At 37.3% G+C, this 19,307-nt stretch overlaps 1 protein-coding gene across 2 annotated transcripts in view; it reads left to right on the top strand.

Annotated features, from left to right (window-relative positions):
* The first annotated feature begins 1,748 nt into the window (after window positions 1-1,748).
* Window positions 1,749-19,307, top strand: part of LOC131033289 (uncharacterized) — a 35,482-nt gene continuing 17,923 nt past the window's right edge. Inside the window, exons 1-4 of one of the 2 annotated variants that reach the window (XM_057964470.2) lie at window positions 1,749-1,911; window positions 2,022-2,208; window positions 4,794-4,918; window positions 5,056-5,232. In XM_057964470.2, coding sequence (XP_057820453.1) covers window positions 4,853-4,918; window positions 5,056-5,232 — 243 coding nt within the window. In that variant the 5' untranslated portion in view covers window positions 1,749-1,911; window positions 2,022-2,208; window positions 4,794-4,852. Of the gene's footprint in view, window positions 2,209-4,793; window positions 4,919-5,055; window positions 5,233-19,307 lie in introns of both variants that reach the window. The other variant, XM_057964469.2, reaches the window with a different exon arrangement.

The raw sequence follows: 19,307 nt of genomic DNA, 5'->3' as shown, positions 1-19,307 counted from the left end.
TTTTCTCCTTGGTAGTGATTTGTTTTTATGCAAGATGTTTTTGGTTCTTAGTATAGGATGGTCTCTATCTATGTACAGAGTAGTAGTTTAAATGGTAACTCTATCAAACTTTTGTTTCTTAGACTGGTATGGGGTTAATCCCAATTTTTGTTTATGGTGTTTAAATTTTTGTACTCAAATATTTCAATATCAATACTAAATTCAAAACTATCGACAAAAAAAAACTATTAATTAAATTAATATTTAATTAATTCACCCTAGCTATGTTCTTCTATTAATTAAATGAATTATTCAATTTATTTAATTTAATTCATTGAACCAAGTTCTGTCTATTAATTAAATAAACAAAACATATTTGTTTAATTAATTCATCCCTAAAACCCCCTCTCTCACATTTAAATAAACTAATATTTATTTAAATCTCTTTATCCTCACACACATGCATTTAAATTAAATAATTATCTTATTTAATTTAAATCCCTTCACCCACTTGCATTTTCTAGAAAATGCAAGTTGCACACTAACCCTCCCCTTGTCATTTCTAAACCCCCTATCTTTACCCTAATCACCCCCTAATTGTTTGCACATTCCTAAATCATGGGATTAAGAAGGAGTCGATTATTAACCATTAAGGCTCTTACAAAGCCTTCAATGCATTCTCCCTTTTTACATGCAAATCCACATGGGCTTTGACCATCCTAAATCCCATTTTAACCCTTGCACATTCCCCCAATCCTTGGTTAAAGGCTTACCCATTAACTCAATCATCCATGGTAACCATCAAGTCCCCTCAAGCCTTAAAGGCTTTGACCATTCTAACCCCCATTTAACTCTTTCACATTCCTCTAACCTTGGGTTAAGCCTAAACCCATCAACTCAGCCATTAATGGTTTTCTTCATGTCTTCTCAAGCCTTTAAGGCTTTGTCCATTTCCCTCTCAAGTCTTCCCTTGTTGACACTTGTCAACATGTGATTGCTTGGGGATAACACATGGATTGAGGATCATAGAATCTTCAAGCGATTCTAGCCCTTTGTAAGCCAAATCAATCTCAACCCTCCATTGCCCCATTTTCCCTATAAATAGAACCCTTTCTTTCATTGTTGAGGGCACACACACACGAGAATTATCAATATGCATTGTTATTTTGTTTAGGATTTGAATATTTTTGTAGGAAGGATTGGTATCATGTCTTAGCTCTTTCACTAGTTGGAAATGCTATTTGACATCCAATACTTCATTCACATCTTCATTCAAGAACTCACTATGATTTACCATCTCTCAATCTTCATTTGCCATCCTTGTTGATGCTCAAGCTGAGAGCAACATTCATAGTGGCAGGATCTTGAAAAGGAGGAGGACAAGGAAGAGCAAACAACATGGGAGCATAATGAGGAAGTATTATGTTCATTTAGTTGCTTATTTTCCTAACTATCTTCTTTGCTAATCTTCTTTGATATGTTATTGAAATGGTTTGAGTTTGTTTTGTTTATGATTTGACATGTGATATAAATGAACTCATATTTGTTATCCACTAATATCCATTTTCATAGTATCAATTATAATTATTAATACTATTTGATTAAAATAAGAATTATAATTAATATTATATAAATAATTTAAAAATAAGTTTGAATATTATTCCTCTCATTAACATTTTTTTTTGAAAAAACCATAAAACCAAATGCCCAATGCACTTGCTAGTATTAGTATTACTTAATAAACAGGTCTTTCTCAACATCACCATAATATGATCCAACGTCTATAAGAAGGCCGACGTTGCTGATGCCACATGGATTTCTATAACTCCCTACAATCCATAATCGTATTTTCTCTCAGATAGCACCAAAAATGGCAAAGATTACAGAAATTTCATACAATTCTCAAACGATTTTTCACATTTTCTAAATCGAGTGAGTGGAGTGAATGTGTTGAGGACTTTTCTTTTTTTCTCTTTATAAATGCGTCTGCTTATTCGACACCAACAAAGTAAAGCAAAGAAAATTCTTCTGCAACTTTTCAGGCAAGTAGAGCGCACTTGAAAGAAAGAGTTCCAATTTTATATCGAGAAAAATAGTGGGTACACAATTCTCCTTTTTACCTGGTGGGATTCATCTTGAACATTAAATAGTGAAGTTTGAGGAATCTCAAGTTACAACAAGCAGCATTCCTCTGCATTGAATTCTCAACTTCTCTGCAAATCCAGAAAGGTACGCTGCACATTCTTTCTCTCAATCTGCAATGGTCGGGATCTTGTGGCTCTCAGACACAATTTGGGTCCATGGCATTTCAATTATGTGCAGCATATACTGATTTTAATTTTATGCAAATTTGATTTTGTTTTGCTCTTTACAATTTTTTGAGATCCTACTTTTATTGTACGAGCTGTTTTTCTTGGATCACTTGTCTCCGTTTCTTGGGCTGGCGATTTTTTACTTGCAATGGACTTTGGCACCACATGCACACTAAAATACCATTTCCAGGAGACTGATAAATCCGTTGGAAGCATCTTTAAGGGTCACCTGAGCATCTTTTTTGATTTTGAGTATAAATGTACTTATTTTTCTCAAGAGATGCGTAAATGTGAATGCCCATATTTTAAGAATCAATACACAAATTAAGAGACCATGTTTACCCGTTTTGTATTCAACCAAATTTGGGCGGGGCTCACATCCAGTCTCCTCTAAATGTGTACCGCATCAATGCCACCACTTTAACACAGAGAGCAATGTACACCCGAGCTTTTAACTTTGGTAACCGCCATGCAATATTTGTGTGCCCATTTTTATTTGTGATGTTTGTAGTTATGTTTTTTCGTTGGGAGTTGACTGGCACTACCCTTCATATATGACGGCATATGTGTTGAACCCTTACAAACACAGGCCAGCCTGCATTAAACGCCTGGAGCGATCCCAGAAGGGTCTGCTTCCAGTCATCATCATTGCAATCACACATTCGTACCCTTAGACCACAGCCTGCCAGACTATTATTGTCTATTTGTTGCTAGGCTTATGATTTGGGTTTCTAATCGCTTTTCTATAAAGAATAATTAGTTGGGAGTGATCTACAAATTGGAAAGGTTTTCTTGCCATATTCTCTACTTTATAGCTTCCTGTTTAGCTTTGGGCTCGCAACATAACTTCAAATTGTTCAGGGTATTTTATTCTCTTTGCATCACATGGGAGTTGTTGAAAATATTTTTATCTGTATGCCACGTTTGGGACTTGAAACTGCTTCCAGGCAACCTGTTCAATCTGTCCCATTAGCTATTGGGAATAGAAGGAAACTATGGGATCTTTTAGGCAATTTCCTTTTAAACACTGGCTACATATTTTTGCATATTCAATCTACCGGACAATTCAGTTTTCTCAGTTTGGCCAGGATTTCTAAAATATATCTATATGGTCAACTACGTAACAAGTTTGGGTTTGAATTGAGAACTTGTCATCTACATGATTCATTCTCATGTAGATTGGTCATTAAGTATATTGTGAATTACGTAATGAATTATCAGTTCGGATTTTTTGTCAACTTAATATTATATGCTAAGAATAGTTGGGTTAACTGTGCTCGAGGTTAAAGTATTTGCAAACAAAAAACAGAGTATATTAAGATGTCTAGTACATGAATACTGGAAATAAATCCATCCATTGCTTTCATTTTCTCAGAACTTCTCGCAATATAGCATTCTCCTTGAAGTTGTCCAAACATGGATAGGACAGTGATCTCAGTTTTGGGTTGTGTAACCTTTCTTTCTGATCCTAGATCTATGGCTCCTGAGAAATTTGCATTAGTGACCAAGGTTTTTGGTTTTTGCCAATTGTGGGTTGTTTTTCCATCATTGGTGTGGAAATAGCAGCTTAGTTCCTTTCAGCATCTCACCACCTTAATGGGGGAAACCATAGGGGTGTACTTGCATTTCTCTTTTGATACTCTCTGTGAGCAATTGGTTGTTTTAGCATAAATTGCCATTGCTTTCGATTCTTGTCATCTGGATATAGTTTGTTGGGTTTTATCAAAGAGTGCTATTTTGATTTCATGTTTTCAAAGGGGATTATTTTGGATGGAACTACATATAGGGAAATAGAGGATCTCTGCTGATATGTAATATAACCCAATTCAATTGATGCCTCCAATTGAGTCCTGGATCAATATGCCAAGAAAGCAGCTGGCAATCTTTATTTGTTCCAGGGTTCTTGGCAAGTCCTCTAGCAGTTTGTAGCAAAGATCTGTACATATTCTTCTCATATTATCTTTGTAACTCTATTTAAATTGTGATTGTGCTATGGTTTATAATATCTGAACCAGGAATAAGCTTAACATTTTAAAAGTATTTATGAGAGACTACTATCTCAGAAAATTATTTTAAGGATGTAATGATTCGTCAATTCTTTTGGTGCCTCTAATAATCAGAATATTTTTAATATCTTCACCAGGTGAGAGATTAATATATAAAAATAGTTTTAAGAGACTAATTCATCACCTTCTCTTTAGGAAATGCTATTAAGGTAGTGTACAGAGCTAAGATAACTTTGTTTAAATTGGATTAACTCATGAATGGTTATAATAAACTCTTCAAGCTTTGTTTATGCTTTTGGGGCGTCTGTTTATCTTTTTCAAACATGTCTATTTTGTGAGGACTGATGAAACAATATACTTTTTAGTCAATATTTATTGTAAGGTTGGTGTTGTTTGAGGGTAATGTGCCTTTAATGTCCTTTATAGAAAAGCATTATAATGTAGCTCTAAAAATTTCTGATATGGAGCTGCTGTGGATGCATATACTGGTGAGCAGGAAGAATTAAGTTTGTGTTCCTGTAGGTTCTCTTGATTTTATTCTATTTGGTTATCATCATGTGGCGAAGACGGCAGGGTGGCAAGAACCAGAATGAACAAGATTGTGCTGAAAGACAGGCCAAGGTAAATGCTAAGTTTTCCTTCTGTTTTGAAGCAGTATACAAGTTTTAGATGTAGAGCCAGGATAAAAGCAGACTGTGTTTTTTAATGGATGCTGATTCTTGTGACCATTTACCTACATCTTCCTGCTGTGCATATAGATAAATGAGCTCAGGGCTGCCATTGGGCCCCTATCTGGCCATAGTTTTCTGTTTTGTTCAGATGCATGCTTGAGACGATACCTGGAAGCCCGAAATTGGAACCTCAACAAAGCCAAGAAGATGCTGGAGGAGACATTAAAATGGAGGGCAGCATATAAACCAGAAGAAATTCTCTGGGTAATTGTTTACTAAAGTTTTTCTTGATTTAAGTGAAAATAGAAAATTTGCCGAATTCACATTTGGTTCCTCTATTTACTGTTCTGTTTTTATGACTTTGGTTATTACTTGTCTTCTTTCCTGATTGACTTTAAGCTTTATGATATGCCTTTCATTTCATTTTGTATCGCTTGATGGGATAGTTTTCAACATTGGGAACTTTTCTGGATGGGTTTGCACCATGCATATATGAGCTTGTTTTAGATGGATGATTGCATGCTGAGGTCAAATGTTTTTCTCTTTATTATTATAACAGTTCATATTTCTTTATATCTATTAATAATTATATTATAATCAGCAAATTTGATTGTGCTGTGATTAGTTTATGTAGGTTGGATTTGAAATTTGACGTTGTTTAGTGGTTGTATTTATGATGAATTGTTATGGCCATAAACCTTATACATGATTACTACTTTCACAACCTATATTTATGGAGAACCTGACATATGATGTGCATAAGCCTTGGTTAGTCTTTTAGATTTTTCATAGGTTTTTCTCTCCTGTTAGGCCAGCCTAATAAGGAGCTTATAGGATTCCCTAAATTGCCAGCCTAATAAGGAGCTTATAGGATTCCCTAAATTATGGTTATAAAACAGAATAGGAAGTCTCTAAAAAGAGATCACTGTGGAATTCAGTATTTGTATTTGGAGGGTTTTGCCTTGAAATGGCATTGCTACTTGAACTCAACGTATCTTGATTATATTTAGTTCAAATTCCTTACCTCATTGCCTTCACAAGTATTTTCTGTGATGTTCTATGTTATAATCTTGGGATTTTGTTATCTTTGAAAGATTTATTGGTAATGTATAGTTTTTATAAAAATTCCCTTACAGATAGTATGAAAGCAACAGTTGTCAACACAGGCTATTATGCAGTGCAAGAGTGTAATTTAGTGTGAACTTTAGATTTTGAGGAAAGATTTCGACAATTTACTATTGACAGGTAGACTTTCTTTCCTAGGCCAAACTTTCTTTTTATAACCCTCTCTGCTTGTCAATTTATTGTTGAAAGCTTTCTGGGTCAAATATCTCTGCAATAGGTTAGTTTTTGGAAAGATGGTTTAAAAAAGGACAAAAATTGTTATTTTAGAGTTGTTAAAGATAGTTGCCACTAGAATCATCTTAATATGACTATCATAATGTGTGAATATTTCTTGAGTAAACCATAGGACAACCATTAATATTCTGGGTCTTGATTGCATCCCTATTCAAGACCCTCAGTTAAATCCATCTCAAAAAGCTATTTGCAACTATGCCTACAGCATGTAATCTTTGTGTTGACCCTGATTTTGCTTCTCAAGTCAAAACCATGGTCCAACCCTTTTCCCTTAGCTTAGTTATCTAATATCATATTAGGAGGCAAAAGAAGCCTATTGCAGGGGCAGTTATCCCTGGGAATGTTAAAAGTACTCTTGATTAAGGAGAACTTCTGGAAACAAATAACATGGGAACTGTCAACCATTTGGAGAAGAAGATTACGCTTCTTGTGGGTATCGCTTTTGAAGCAGTATTCCGAGCTAAAGAAATGAATGACCATGGTGTTCTAGAACTAATTGCCAAATTTCACTTCAGAATAACCTTGTTCCAGCAAAGTAGAATAGAAATTTTTTTAGTGGGACAAATTTATAAAATATGGAAAAATACCAGCAGTCAAGTTGCAATACTCATTGGGACAGATCTGCAAACCTAAATCCCCAAATATACAAATATGGTTTAATCCTTAAGGTATAATGCATTCCAGAGACCAGCCCAACCTCTGTTGTGAGCCACTCCCATATAGAGCAACTGCTGATTTTTCCAAAGCGAGCCAAGGGAATTTTAATTCATCCAAAAGTGCATTATTAGAAATGATTACAATTAGCTTTCTTATAGTGCAGAGTTATAGGAGAGTGAAGAGGAATTTTGCTAGCAGCTGTCTCCTTGACTAATTAATCATCCTCTATCTGTTGAATAAATTCCATGTATTGAATCCTAACTAAAATCCTATATGAATGCTATTCAACCTTGATTTTAGGATAGTATATTTGATGAAATGCAAAGCACCTCTTCTCCTTAGTTGTAGCGAATTGCCAATTTAACTAGTCAACAACTCTTATCCTATTTTTTTGATACAATTTCGTTATCTGTTCCCAAGTCTGTTGGTCCATTACTAGTCTGCCCCTCTGAATTCACTTTGCCTCAAAGTGATTGTGGAGCTGGAATTCAAAAAAAAAAATTTGAGATTTTCTTACTGTTGGTGACATGTTGCCTACTAGGTCAAGTGACTAGAGACAAATTATATCAGCAATTCATCATTATTGCAAGTTTGCAACTTTGAATGCTTTCTTCATGTTTGTATTCTGCAATATACAGACCACCCCAAATGTTAGCCATGGCACATGCCGTTCACTTGTAAGGCTTGGATCAATGCTCTATGGAGAAACATCGCTGTAAACATCACAATTGTATTTGATATGAAAATTGAGTCAAATGAAACTGGACTAGTGGGGTCATGGAGATCTACTCAATGAAAAAGTTGACTAGAACTTGGAAACATGGAAATGTTGCTAGAGTGGTGTGTTTTAATGCATGACAGTGTATAGCAATGTTTGGAGAGTAGCCAAGGTGGTTCAAAACATCTTGGAGAGTCTTCACAAATTTGCAGATTGTGAAACTAAGTAGAAAGGCAAGAATGGCAAATTTGCCACTTGTATTGGTAGTGAAAACACTGTCTACCATGGTGATTCCATAGGATATCCCAACAAACTTGCATATACTGCAGTGGAAGTATGACCACTGGTCTGGCAATCAGTGGAAGTGGAAAATGCATGTTATTAGGACAAAGTGGAATTTGAAGGGTTTTGGCACTTGAATTAATTCATGTTTTTCTTCTATTTTGGCACCATGGAAGGATAGAGGATTAGTATATCCCGAGCAAACATGAAGTTAGGAGGGCATGAAGTTAGGAGGGTTGATTTAGTCTGTAACCTTCACTTTTCTTGTTCTTTGTGGAGATTGCAAGTGTAAGAGGCTAGGTTTTTGAGCTGTATGAGTTGCATAGCAGTCATGAACAAGATGCATATGCGGTGTATGGTTCCAATTAACCTGTTTGGTTATGTATCTTGTAACAATTGTATTTGGACCAAGATAGTGATATGAGGAATGAAAAGCTCACTCTTACTGGAGTTTAAACCTTTTTAGGGTTCCTCTAGTGTAATTCTTGTGTTTAGTCCTATGTGTGTGTTTTTCCTTGCTAGTTGATGCTTTGCTTTTCATGTTTCTTGTGTGTTCTATCATGGAGAACATCTGTTCTTATTGTTTTGCATCTTATGGAGGTGTTAACATGTGGTTTTTGAAGATTGATTATTTAGTTAGCATGGTTCTATCCATTGGTGGTGCGCTCTAGGAGAGTATCTTCTAGTTGTTTATATATCAATTGGTATTAGAACTTCCCTCATATGCCAACCACAGGGTCAAGTGGAAGTGGAAAGTTTCTCCCATACGAATCCAAGATTGGCTCAAGAAAGTGGAGACAAGCAGCTAGGGCAATGGCAAGAGAGGAAGAATATGGGAAAATGTGGTTTTAAGATTCTTGAGGATTATGTTGCTAGGATATCACGCTTAGTGGGGAAAATTCTAGGTTGCCGGTTCGGGTTCGGGTTCCGGTTCGGGTTTGAAGAACCTGGTACGCCGGTACGGCAAAATTTTGAAAAGGGGTTTCGGTTCGTTAGTACAAAAACATGTAAATTTTTTTTTATATATATATATATATATATTTTGATATTTGTGAAGCCTATAAGCATGAATTAAAATATGCATGTCACATAGCATCATATAAACAACAAAACAAACATAAACTTGTAATCATAGCATCATGATCATACCATAATTGATAATAGCATCATATACATCAAGTTTAATATCAAAATGACAAAATATTCAAGTATCATTGTTTCAACTTTCAACAATATAAACTTAAAGTTTAATCATCAAATGGATCATCTAATTCTTCATCCTCCTCCTCCTCCTCCTCATTGACATTGACATTACATGAGCCAATGCCACTTGCACTTGCACTATAAGTTGGCTCAATTTCCGAGTCATCAAGTGTCAATGCAAGAAGCTAAGAAGCAGGAGCATCCAAATCAGTATGCTCTGGCTCTATATCCCACATCTTTGTTTCCCCTTGTGTGTAGTCATGTTGTTTGTGTGAAAGAAGACGTAGGTTGGAATGCACATATACTAAATTCTCCGCTCTTTTTGATAGCAGCCTATTGCGCTTTACTGAGTGGATGAAAGAGTATGTGCTCCAATTTCTTTCTGAAGCAGATGAACTAGCAACCTATGAAGACAAAGTAAACAATCAAAGTTATACATTAATAAAAATAAAATTACTAGCAACCTATGAAGACAAAGTAAACTATAAATAAACTAAAACTTGTAAATTTAAAATTTTAATTAATTAAACTTACTTGTGATAAAAATTTTATAGCGAGGGGTTGTAGGTGTTGGAAGCATGTGCCATGGAAGTACCACCAGCTATGAGCATCTTTCTTGGATCTATGACGAAGTGCATCAACACTTAGACCATTCCCATTTGCGAATTCTATGAACTCATTTGTAACAACATCTCGCAAATCATCATCGGGATATAGTCTAAGAAATGCTGCCTTGTACCCATCAGATACTTCTAGATCTCTCCATGGTGGAATCCTTCCTGGTTTATCAAGAAACTAATTGCTATAGTACTTAGGTGTCAAGGCATAGGCAAGAAGGTGCAAAGGAGTGGTCATCTTATTCCACCTCTCTACAATAATTACTTCCAGTTCTTTGAAGAATTTCTCTTGAGGATCATTCTCTTTTTCATTTATAGTGACCTTTATTTTTTCAAGCATTGAATCAATGCCATCATAAATCTCACCTATGCAAGGCCTATCCATGTCTATATAGCGAATCATGCTCATGATGGGCTCAATGATACTTAGGAGATATGTAACAAGATCCCACCATTTCTCATTCAATATTCTATCCCTAATTTTTTCTGCCCTCTTAGTGCTACTTTGCTTCCATACAGTCCAATTGGTGCTGATCACCATATTGCAGAGTGCCACTCTAACTTTCACAAGTCGTCTTAAGATGATTGTGTTTGATGCAAAACGGGTCTCAGCAACCTATAACACAAATTAATGCCAAATGATTAAAAAATAAAGCCAAACTTTAAAGAAGAATACACAATATAGCTTACACAATGATATTATTAACATTGAAAATTCAAAAAAATCAGAAAATGTAAAATTAAATTACTATTTCACTTACCTTCAATAGCTCCAAATTTGAATAGGTTCTAAAAATCCCTTGAGACATGTGGTGGTTTGTGATGAACATCTGGATGTCCTCAGCCTCTGCATACACATCTCTGATCCATTTTATTTTTTGCCCAATCCTTTGTAGCATAAGATTGAGTGAATGTACAGCACAAGGTGTCCAAAAGATGTGATCATAGCGTTGCTCAACCAACAAACCAGCAGCTCTACAATTTTTTGCATTGTCCGTTATGACTTGGACAACATTGCGGGGTCCCACAGACTCAATGGCAGAGATGAGAATTTCTGCAATAAATTGGCCATCTTTTATTTGGCCCTCACAATCCACAGCTCTCAAAAACATTGTCCCTGTAGGGGACACCGCTATGACATTGATCAAGGGACGGTTTTTAGCATCTTTCCACCCATCAGAAACAATTGTTACACCTGTCTCAACCCATGAATCCCTTATGGGTTTCAATGCATCTTCAACCCTCTTCACCTCTTTCTCCAATAATGTTCCACGTACCTTCTCATAACCGGGGCCCTTATACCGTCTTGGTGCCTCATTAACACTTTTTATCATTTGCTTCCAATATGGGGAGTGAACAACATTGAATGACAACCCATTTGCATAAATGCACCTTACTATATCTTGATCAGCATTGTCTCTACTCTCATTTTGGAATGCGGTTTCTAAAGGCCCCTTTGTTCTTTTACGTGTCAAGGGTGGTTCACTTTGAGGTTCATTTGTGGCAAAGAAGGGGTGGTCTTCTACTACAATACTGGGATTAGAAGGGCCTTGCCTTCCCTTTGTTTTCTTTGATGTGGTTTGGTTCAATCTACGGGCTTCCCTCTCTTCTGCCGCCTCATGCTCCCTAATATATTTCATCACTGTCTCATCTGGTATAGGTTTACCATTTTTTCCAGGGCATTTTTTGATGCCTCTCCTTTTATTCCACACAAATGGCCTACCAAGATAATATGAACTATTACGTTCAATATCACATCCATGGCATTTCCAACAAAATCGCCCACCTCCCGGAAGTTGTTTTATAATGTCCACATATTTGGATCATTTCTTTGTTTTGCAATTATTTGTTCATTGCCAATGGAGGAAGATGTAGATGCCATTCTAGTTCCTATGGCAAGAAATAAAATAAACATATTCAAAAACAAAAACTAAATAATGAAAAAAAAATCAAGTTTCATGTTTGACAATTTGTGAAACAAAAATAGTTGGAAAAAAATGTTTAAAAACCTACCTCTTGCAGCCAATGGAAGCTTGAAAATGTATGGAAATGATGCTGCAACACTTGTTGAAGCTTCTAAAATCAGTCTTCAACTCCTCCTCTTTGATCTTGGAAGCCAAATTTTGTTCAACTTTTCTTCAACCTGCTCTCATAAAAATTTTGTTTGCAACACAAATGAGGTGAAATGAGTCAATAAAATGTTTTAGAAGTGTTTTTTAGGTTATAATTTTCACTTTTTACAAGGCGGAATTGAAAAAAAAAAAAAATTTGCTTTGTTTTTTGACTTTATGGGCCGCCCAGCCGCCCGGGTTCGACTCGGTTCAACCAAGGTCGAACCCACCTTGGGTTTTTCGAACCCTGGTCTAACCCAGGTCGAACCGGACCCGTACCATGGACCCGGTCGAACCCGGACCCGTACCAGGGCATCCCAGGGGCGAACTCGGTAACCTAGGGAAAATTGATAAGACTTTAGAGCATCATTTTGGCTTTGACTGAGAAGCTTGGGCTGGCATGGTTTCATGAAGAAGAGGAGTGGGAGAAGGCTGAGTTAGAACAAGGTGGAACTTCACATAGAGGCTTCTATATGCTGAAGCTAAGATAGAAATACAACCATATGATGGGAAAATCAGAATTAAGAAGCATGATTAATGGATTTCTCAGATGGAGGTCTACTTTACTCTTCATAAGTTTTCTCCTCATCAGCAAATATCCTTTTGAAGACTGAAACTAGCTGGCTATACATTGACTTGGAATGAAAATTATGCTTTATCTTTGGAATGTTGGAAGGTTCCTCCAATTTCCAAATGGAAGACTTTAAGAGTCTACTGAAAACGCAATTTTATCCAATTTGTCATGAAGAGGAGAGCTTTATGTAACGACATTAATTCTATCAAAGGCATGGACAAAGTGTTCAAGAGTACACTAGCAAGTTTAGGAAGAGGGCTATGTGATTGGTAAAAGATGTCATGGACATGGAATCTTTGATAAAATACATTGGTTGGCTGTTCTGACATCTAAAGAGACCTGTCCTACTAACAAAACCACAAGATATAGATGTAGGATGTGCTCAAGCCCACTCTATGGAATGGGGCTAGAAAAAAACCTCCTTGTTCAAACAAAAGAAAAATGAGAAATACAAGGACAAGACAATGGTAAACATATGAAGGATGCCAATAGTTCAGTCTGAAATAAGGATACACATAAAGGGAAGGGCAAATTTCTTTGCACATGTGGATGAAGGTTGTTGGAATCTACACCCTAACTTGGCATTGTCATGGAGGACAAGAATAATGATAAGGACACAACCTTTATGAGCAAAGGCAAGGAGATCAATGGTGATTTTGATCTTGAAGAGAAGCTGTCATGTCTGGTGTAGAAGGAAATTTGTGTGATGGGAGAGATTTCCAAGGAGGAATATGAATTCACTAAACTATTCCACATCAAAATATAAATCAAGTACAAAAAAGTAGACTCACTTATTGATACATTCTTATAAGCTAATTTGACTTCTCAGAAATTAGTGGGGGAGTTGGGCTTGCAAATCATGGAGCGACCTCAGCCTTATTCCTTTGGTTGACTGAAACATGGTGTTGATATTTTGGTGTACAAATAATGCAAGTTAAAATTTTGTATAGCTGTCAATTTTAAGGATGAAGTTCCAGTCGATGATTTGATGATATTCCTCTTGATGTTTGTTGATTGATATCTGGAAGTCCATACTTGTGTACATGTGATGCATTTACATTTGGATGAAAAATCGGGATAGACTTGTGAATATGGTGAAGTAACACTTGAATGCATCCACAAAGAAAGCAAAAAATGCCATGGTTAGTGCTAGGGAAGCAAAGAGATCATTGCAAGTGGGAAGTTTGCTCTTTTATTTCTTTGAGGGAAAGAAGAGCAAGGTTGGACAGAGGTAAAAGAGGTTATGTGGGCTGCATTTTCGTCATGAACAGTGTAAAATTGTGAGCTGGTGAAGCAATTTTCTAGAGCCTAAAGGTTTGCCCCTTAAGGATTCTATTGAACATGAAATCTAAATGTCACTGAATTGACTTTTGTGCAATATAGGGCTGTACCATCAAAGTTTGGTTGAAGTACACAAGGTGAAAGAGCTGCTGTAGATGTTGGAACAAGAGGTCATTAGGCCAAGCACACCCCCTTGTGGTTCTTGCATGGTTATTATTGATCTCTAAATTACACCTAAGAAGCCTTATAGGAAACCATTGCTTGAGGACCTGTTGGTGGTTAGTCAAGGCATCAAAAGCCTTATCTCAAGATTCTTGAACGTTAAGCAATTCAGCCAACCTTACTTCCATGGCCCCGTTCTCCTCAACTTCTAGTGACTTAAGCAATTGTAGCACTGTGATTTCCATAGAGATTGGCAACACAACCTCTTTTTCGTAGACCAAATCATACAATGAGGCTTTCAAGACCTGCTTTAGAGTAATCCGATCGGCCCATAATGCTGTTCACAAGTGTTTATGCCATTCCTTTTGATGCTCTGAGCCTATCCGCTTGATCAATCTGATCAGATTCTTGTTTGTGGACTCCACAAGCCTATTTACTTGTAGATTATGCAAATTCTGACATCTTGGATCCTACAAAGGCTCATGCATTATCAAAAATGATGATTTTGGGAGAGCCAAACCTTGCTGCTAACTCCTCGAGGAAGTTAACGACTTCATTTTTGGTGGCATTCTTCAATGGGTCCGCCTTTGTCTATTAAGTGTTGCGGTCAAGCTCCCAATGTGTTTGGCGCTAGATGTTGGATTGATCATTCTAATGAAGTCTAGCCCCCACCGAGCAAAGGGCTCTTCAACTACAATTGGACTCAAAGGCATAGCAGAATTCTTACCTTTTTTGACAAAGAACTGACATTTTTGGCATCTTTGAACCAAACGATGGCAATCGGTGAACAGAGTAGGCCATAAGTATCTCGTGCACATGATCTTCAGAGCGGTGGTCTTGGCTGAAAAATGACCACCTATTCGACTATTATGGAATTGATCTAAAATTTTCTTGCTTTGATCTTAATCCACACACCCGAGGAGAACACCATTTAAGTTTCTTTTGAAAAGAATTCCCTCGATTAGCACGTATCCTACACCTTGTAATTTGTAAAATCTTGTTTTATAAGAGGTGAGGTTAGTCGAATACCTTCCAGTTTGCTTGAAATTGATTCTATCTACCATCCAATCCTTTGCGGATTCAAATTGATTTACCAAGACCAATTTTGGAAATTCTTTTTTTGCCAAAGCTTCATTTTCTTTTGCTAGGTATTCATAGAGTCCCTTCCCACAAATGACCTTAGTGGGTCGAACTTCAAGGATCTTCATGGTCCAATTGGATCTCTTATTTGTGATCTCTCCTTCCATTATGTATTCCCACACACTTGAATGTGCTACATAAACCATTACTTTATTTCTTGCTATCAGGTACCAAAACTTCTTAAGGCCTTTGATGATGACGAAGGCTTGCTTTTCAACAAAGTTATACTTGGCCTCATACTCTTTTAGGGTTCTTGAATGGAACGCGATAGGATGCTCCCCTTTTCCTTCTCCAGCCTTCTACATTAGTACCGCAACAATACTGTGCTCGCTACCATAGACATAATGAAATCTTTTGAAAAATCCGAGTTGACCAACACTGGAGTTGAGGAAACAACTTCTTTAATTTTCTCAAATGTTGTTTTCCTTCTGGAGTCCACTTGAATGCTTGATCCTTCCACACCATGAGAGTGATTGGTCTAACCAATCCAGCGAAGTTGGATTTGAATCTTCTTGCAAAGTTTATCTTTCCCAAGAAGGATTGCACTCTCTTGTTATTTATAGGCAGAAGTAGCTCCTTAATAGTAGCTCCTTAATAGCTTTCACCTTTTTCGAATCAATGGAAACGCCTTCCTTGGACTCAATGTATCCAAGCAATTTTCCTTGTGGGACTCCAAATACACATTTCTTGGGGTTTAATGACAGCCCAAACTCTTGACACCTTTGGAAGACCTCAAGATGATCGAAATGATTATCTCTTGATTTGAAAAACATTGTAAGATCGTCTAGATAGATACATATAATCAAATTTATCAAATCCTTAAAAGCAATATCCATTGCGTGTTGGAAGGTAGCCCTAGCCTTTGAAAGGCTGAAGGGCATCTTGGTGTATGCAAAGGTTCCCCACTTTTTGGTGAATGTTGTTATATGCTGATCTTCCTCTTTTATCTAGACTTGATTATATCTCAAGAAGCCATCAAGCAATGAGAACATCTCTCAGATATGCGAATGTTTGCACGATTTGTTCCATGGAAGGCAATGGATAATGGTCCTTCAAAGATGCCCTATTTAGTCCTTGAAAATCTACACACAAGCGGATATCTCCTTTCTTTTTTTGGACTAGGACTAGGTTAGACACCCATGTGCTATGCTTGATTGGATATATAATTCGGGAATCAATAAGCTTTTTTAATCTTTGAGCCACAAGGGATTCTATTTTTGGATTGACCAGCCTATGTTTTTGTTGGATTGGCTTAGTTCCTTCAACTAGTTTGATAGTATGCTGAATGATACTAAACTCATATCCTTTAAGATCAGCATAGGTCCACGCCACCACTCCATCATATTTCTCGCAAAAGGATATCAATCGGTCCCTACCCCTTTGACGTACACCCTTATCAACCTTTAGCTTTCTACCATTTTCCGACATCAAGATCGTTATAATCTCCTTTATTTGCGACAAACTTTCATTTGTCATTTCTTGCATCATCATAGTATGAGATTCTCTAGGGTGATCAGCCCTTTCAGAAGCTTATTGTTCTTAAGTTGAATGACCTGATCTTCATAAATTTCCTTGATCTTAGGTTGCAATTGCTCTACAAATTTGTCGGCTTGTTGGATGAACATGGTAATTTGAGCATCACTCTCAAATACTTGCCAATTTTGCTCATTATCTGGAGTGGCTGGCCTATCAATGACTCGGACCGAACACTTATTAATTAGCAAATTCGTAACAGGGTCAAACTAAGAACCATTTGTTGCCAATCGGTCCACTTCAAGTTTTTGCTTTTGAAGAACAACTTGAATGTTGAAACCGTGAAAGCTTTCGATCAAGTCCCATATTGTGTGGCAGTATGATCCCATGCAAACATTCTTTGCAGCCGAGGTACCTCGCACTTGCTTGATCACTAGTTTTGAATCTCCGAAAATCTTTTGCTGTTTGACTCCCATTTGCTTCGCAAGGCTCGGTCCTTGAACTTAGACCTTTGTAATCAACTTTATTGTTCGTACATACAAATTGGAAGTGGAAAGCCCTTAGAGTTTGTTCTCCGATCAGGGATGTCAAACAAACTCTAGCTCTAGAGCCAGACCTACATCTTGTGCCATTAATGTGCAAGGCCCATAGCTCGGATGCATGATCACAACTATTCTTAGGAACGTCTTTTTGCTCCTTAGTGCAATGGGAATGGCTTGATCTTGATCATATATCACATATGTGCCCAAGCTAGTAGCATGATAATTTTTGAAAGCGTCACTATCTATGAATGAGTTTAACAAAAGCTCTTCTTCTGCGCTTCTATCTCTAGTCACCTTTTCATCTTCTAGCATCTCAACATAGTACATTTTGTTCTTAGTGAAGGAAGTATGGGTAGGCTCGAAGTTCATCATGGCATCATTCACGATGTGCTTGGAATATAAAGGTTCATAGCACCGTAAGTTTCGATCCATATCTAGTTCTTAGAATCAAATGGGATCAGTCTAAAGACAAATATCTTCCTATTTTCGTAGTGAAGTCTTGGGATAGGCAAAGGCCAAACATGGGTGAGATATCAATTACCACTACCTCTTGTAGGACTATGATGCTAGGACATGAATACAAAGTAAGCAGGAGATCTTTAACTATACCTATGGCTTGGACCTTCTTTCCATCGAATTGCATAACTCTTCTATTTGGAGGCTTGTATTCTAATTTAAGCACCTCCATTATTTGTTTAGGCATGATTGTGGTACTAGCCTAGAATTAATCATAGATTTATCCAATGGTTTATTGCCTACAATAAGTGTTAGGAAGAAGGGCATATGTTTTGCCTTACCCATTTATTCTTTTTTTTTATCATCATTTGAATTTGTGAATGTTGCGGCTTGTTGCCCTTGCACACTAGGATGGCTCTTTAACCTTTTCTTGATTATGCTCCGAAATCACCTCGACTTGCACCAACTTCTTCCGAACTTCCAAATCTTCCTTCAACAATGATTTTTTCTCTGGGGTAGCTAAAATATCCCATAGAGACACATTAGCGGGTGCCTTTTTCAATTGCTCGACCACATTGAGTGATGTGAAAGGTAAGACTTTAGGCTCTTTTGGTTTATAGGGAATAGCCTCCCTTGGTTTTTGAAATGGTTGTATCACTATGGAAGGGCCAAAAGTCTTCTCTAAAGTAACTTTAGGCTGTTTGTTGTGACATTTTCACACATCCCCCCATTGCAAATGGGGATCCCCACTTTTTGCTTTCTAGGATAGTGGTAGAGTCTTTCGCTATTAACCTTTGTATTGATGAGAGCCTATGATGGCAAAATATTGAATGGAAGATGTCAAGGAAGGTCAATTTGAACAAGATAGGTGAAGAAGTTTGAGAGGTGCATCCCATAGGCGAAATTTGGTTAAGTACATGAAAATTTCCATTGCTCCTTCTTGGGAGCGAAGTTACTTCCTTTGCCAATGGAAGGGAGCGAAGTTGCTTCCTTTGCCATTGGAAGGGAGCGAACTTGCTTCCCTTGCCAAGGAAGAGAGTGACACGACCTCCATTGCATGCTTGAAGGCAATTGAGTGAATTTGAGCGAACGGAGGAACAAAATCTTAAGCATTTCTTGTGCTTTACCTTGAATACAACCTTGCATCCGATCATTGATATGACAAATGAAGGGACAAATTGATGTAATGATGCTGCAAAGTTTGATGTCCAAGTCATTTCCTTTGCTCCCTAGCAGGAGCGAAGTCCACTTCCATTGCTCTTTCCTAGGAGCGAAGTGCACTTCCTTGCTCCTTAGGAGCGAACTTCCTCCCCTTGCCTTCTAAGGAGCCTAAGAAACCCTTTGAACATCATATGCTGCCTTTTGCCAAGCGATGGATTCAATTTTTCGATCAGCAATCCCAAAATTTGGCTAAGTATGTGCAACTTCGCTCACTTCTTTGCCAATGGAAGGGAGTGAACTTGTTTCCTTTGCCATTGGAAGGGAGCGATGCCACTTCCATTGCCAATGGAAGAGAGTAACATGACTTCTCTTGCATACTTGAAGGTGATTTAGTGAACTTGAACGAATGGAGAACAAAGTCTTAAGCATTTCTAATGCTTCACCTTGCATGGAACCTCACCTTTGCTCATTAAAAGGATCAAATTGATGGAATGATGCTGTAGGTTTGAACCTTCACTCACTTCCTTTGCCAATGGAAGGGAGTGAAGTGACTTCCTTCGCCATTGGAAGGGAGTGAAATGGCTTCCTAGGCATCCTTTGATG

This window comes from Cryptomeria japonica, chromosome 6 (genome assembly GCF_030272615.1).
Source record: "Cryptomeria japonica chromosome 6, Sugi_1.0, whole genome shotgun sequence".
In the NCBI taxonomy this organism is placed as follows: domain Eukaryota; kingdom Viridiplantae; phylum Streptophyta; class Pinopsida; order Cupressales; family Cupressaceae; genus Cryptomeria; species Cryptomeria japonica.
This window is presented reverse-complemented; position numbering and strand designations above follow the sequence as displayed.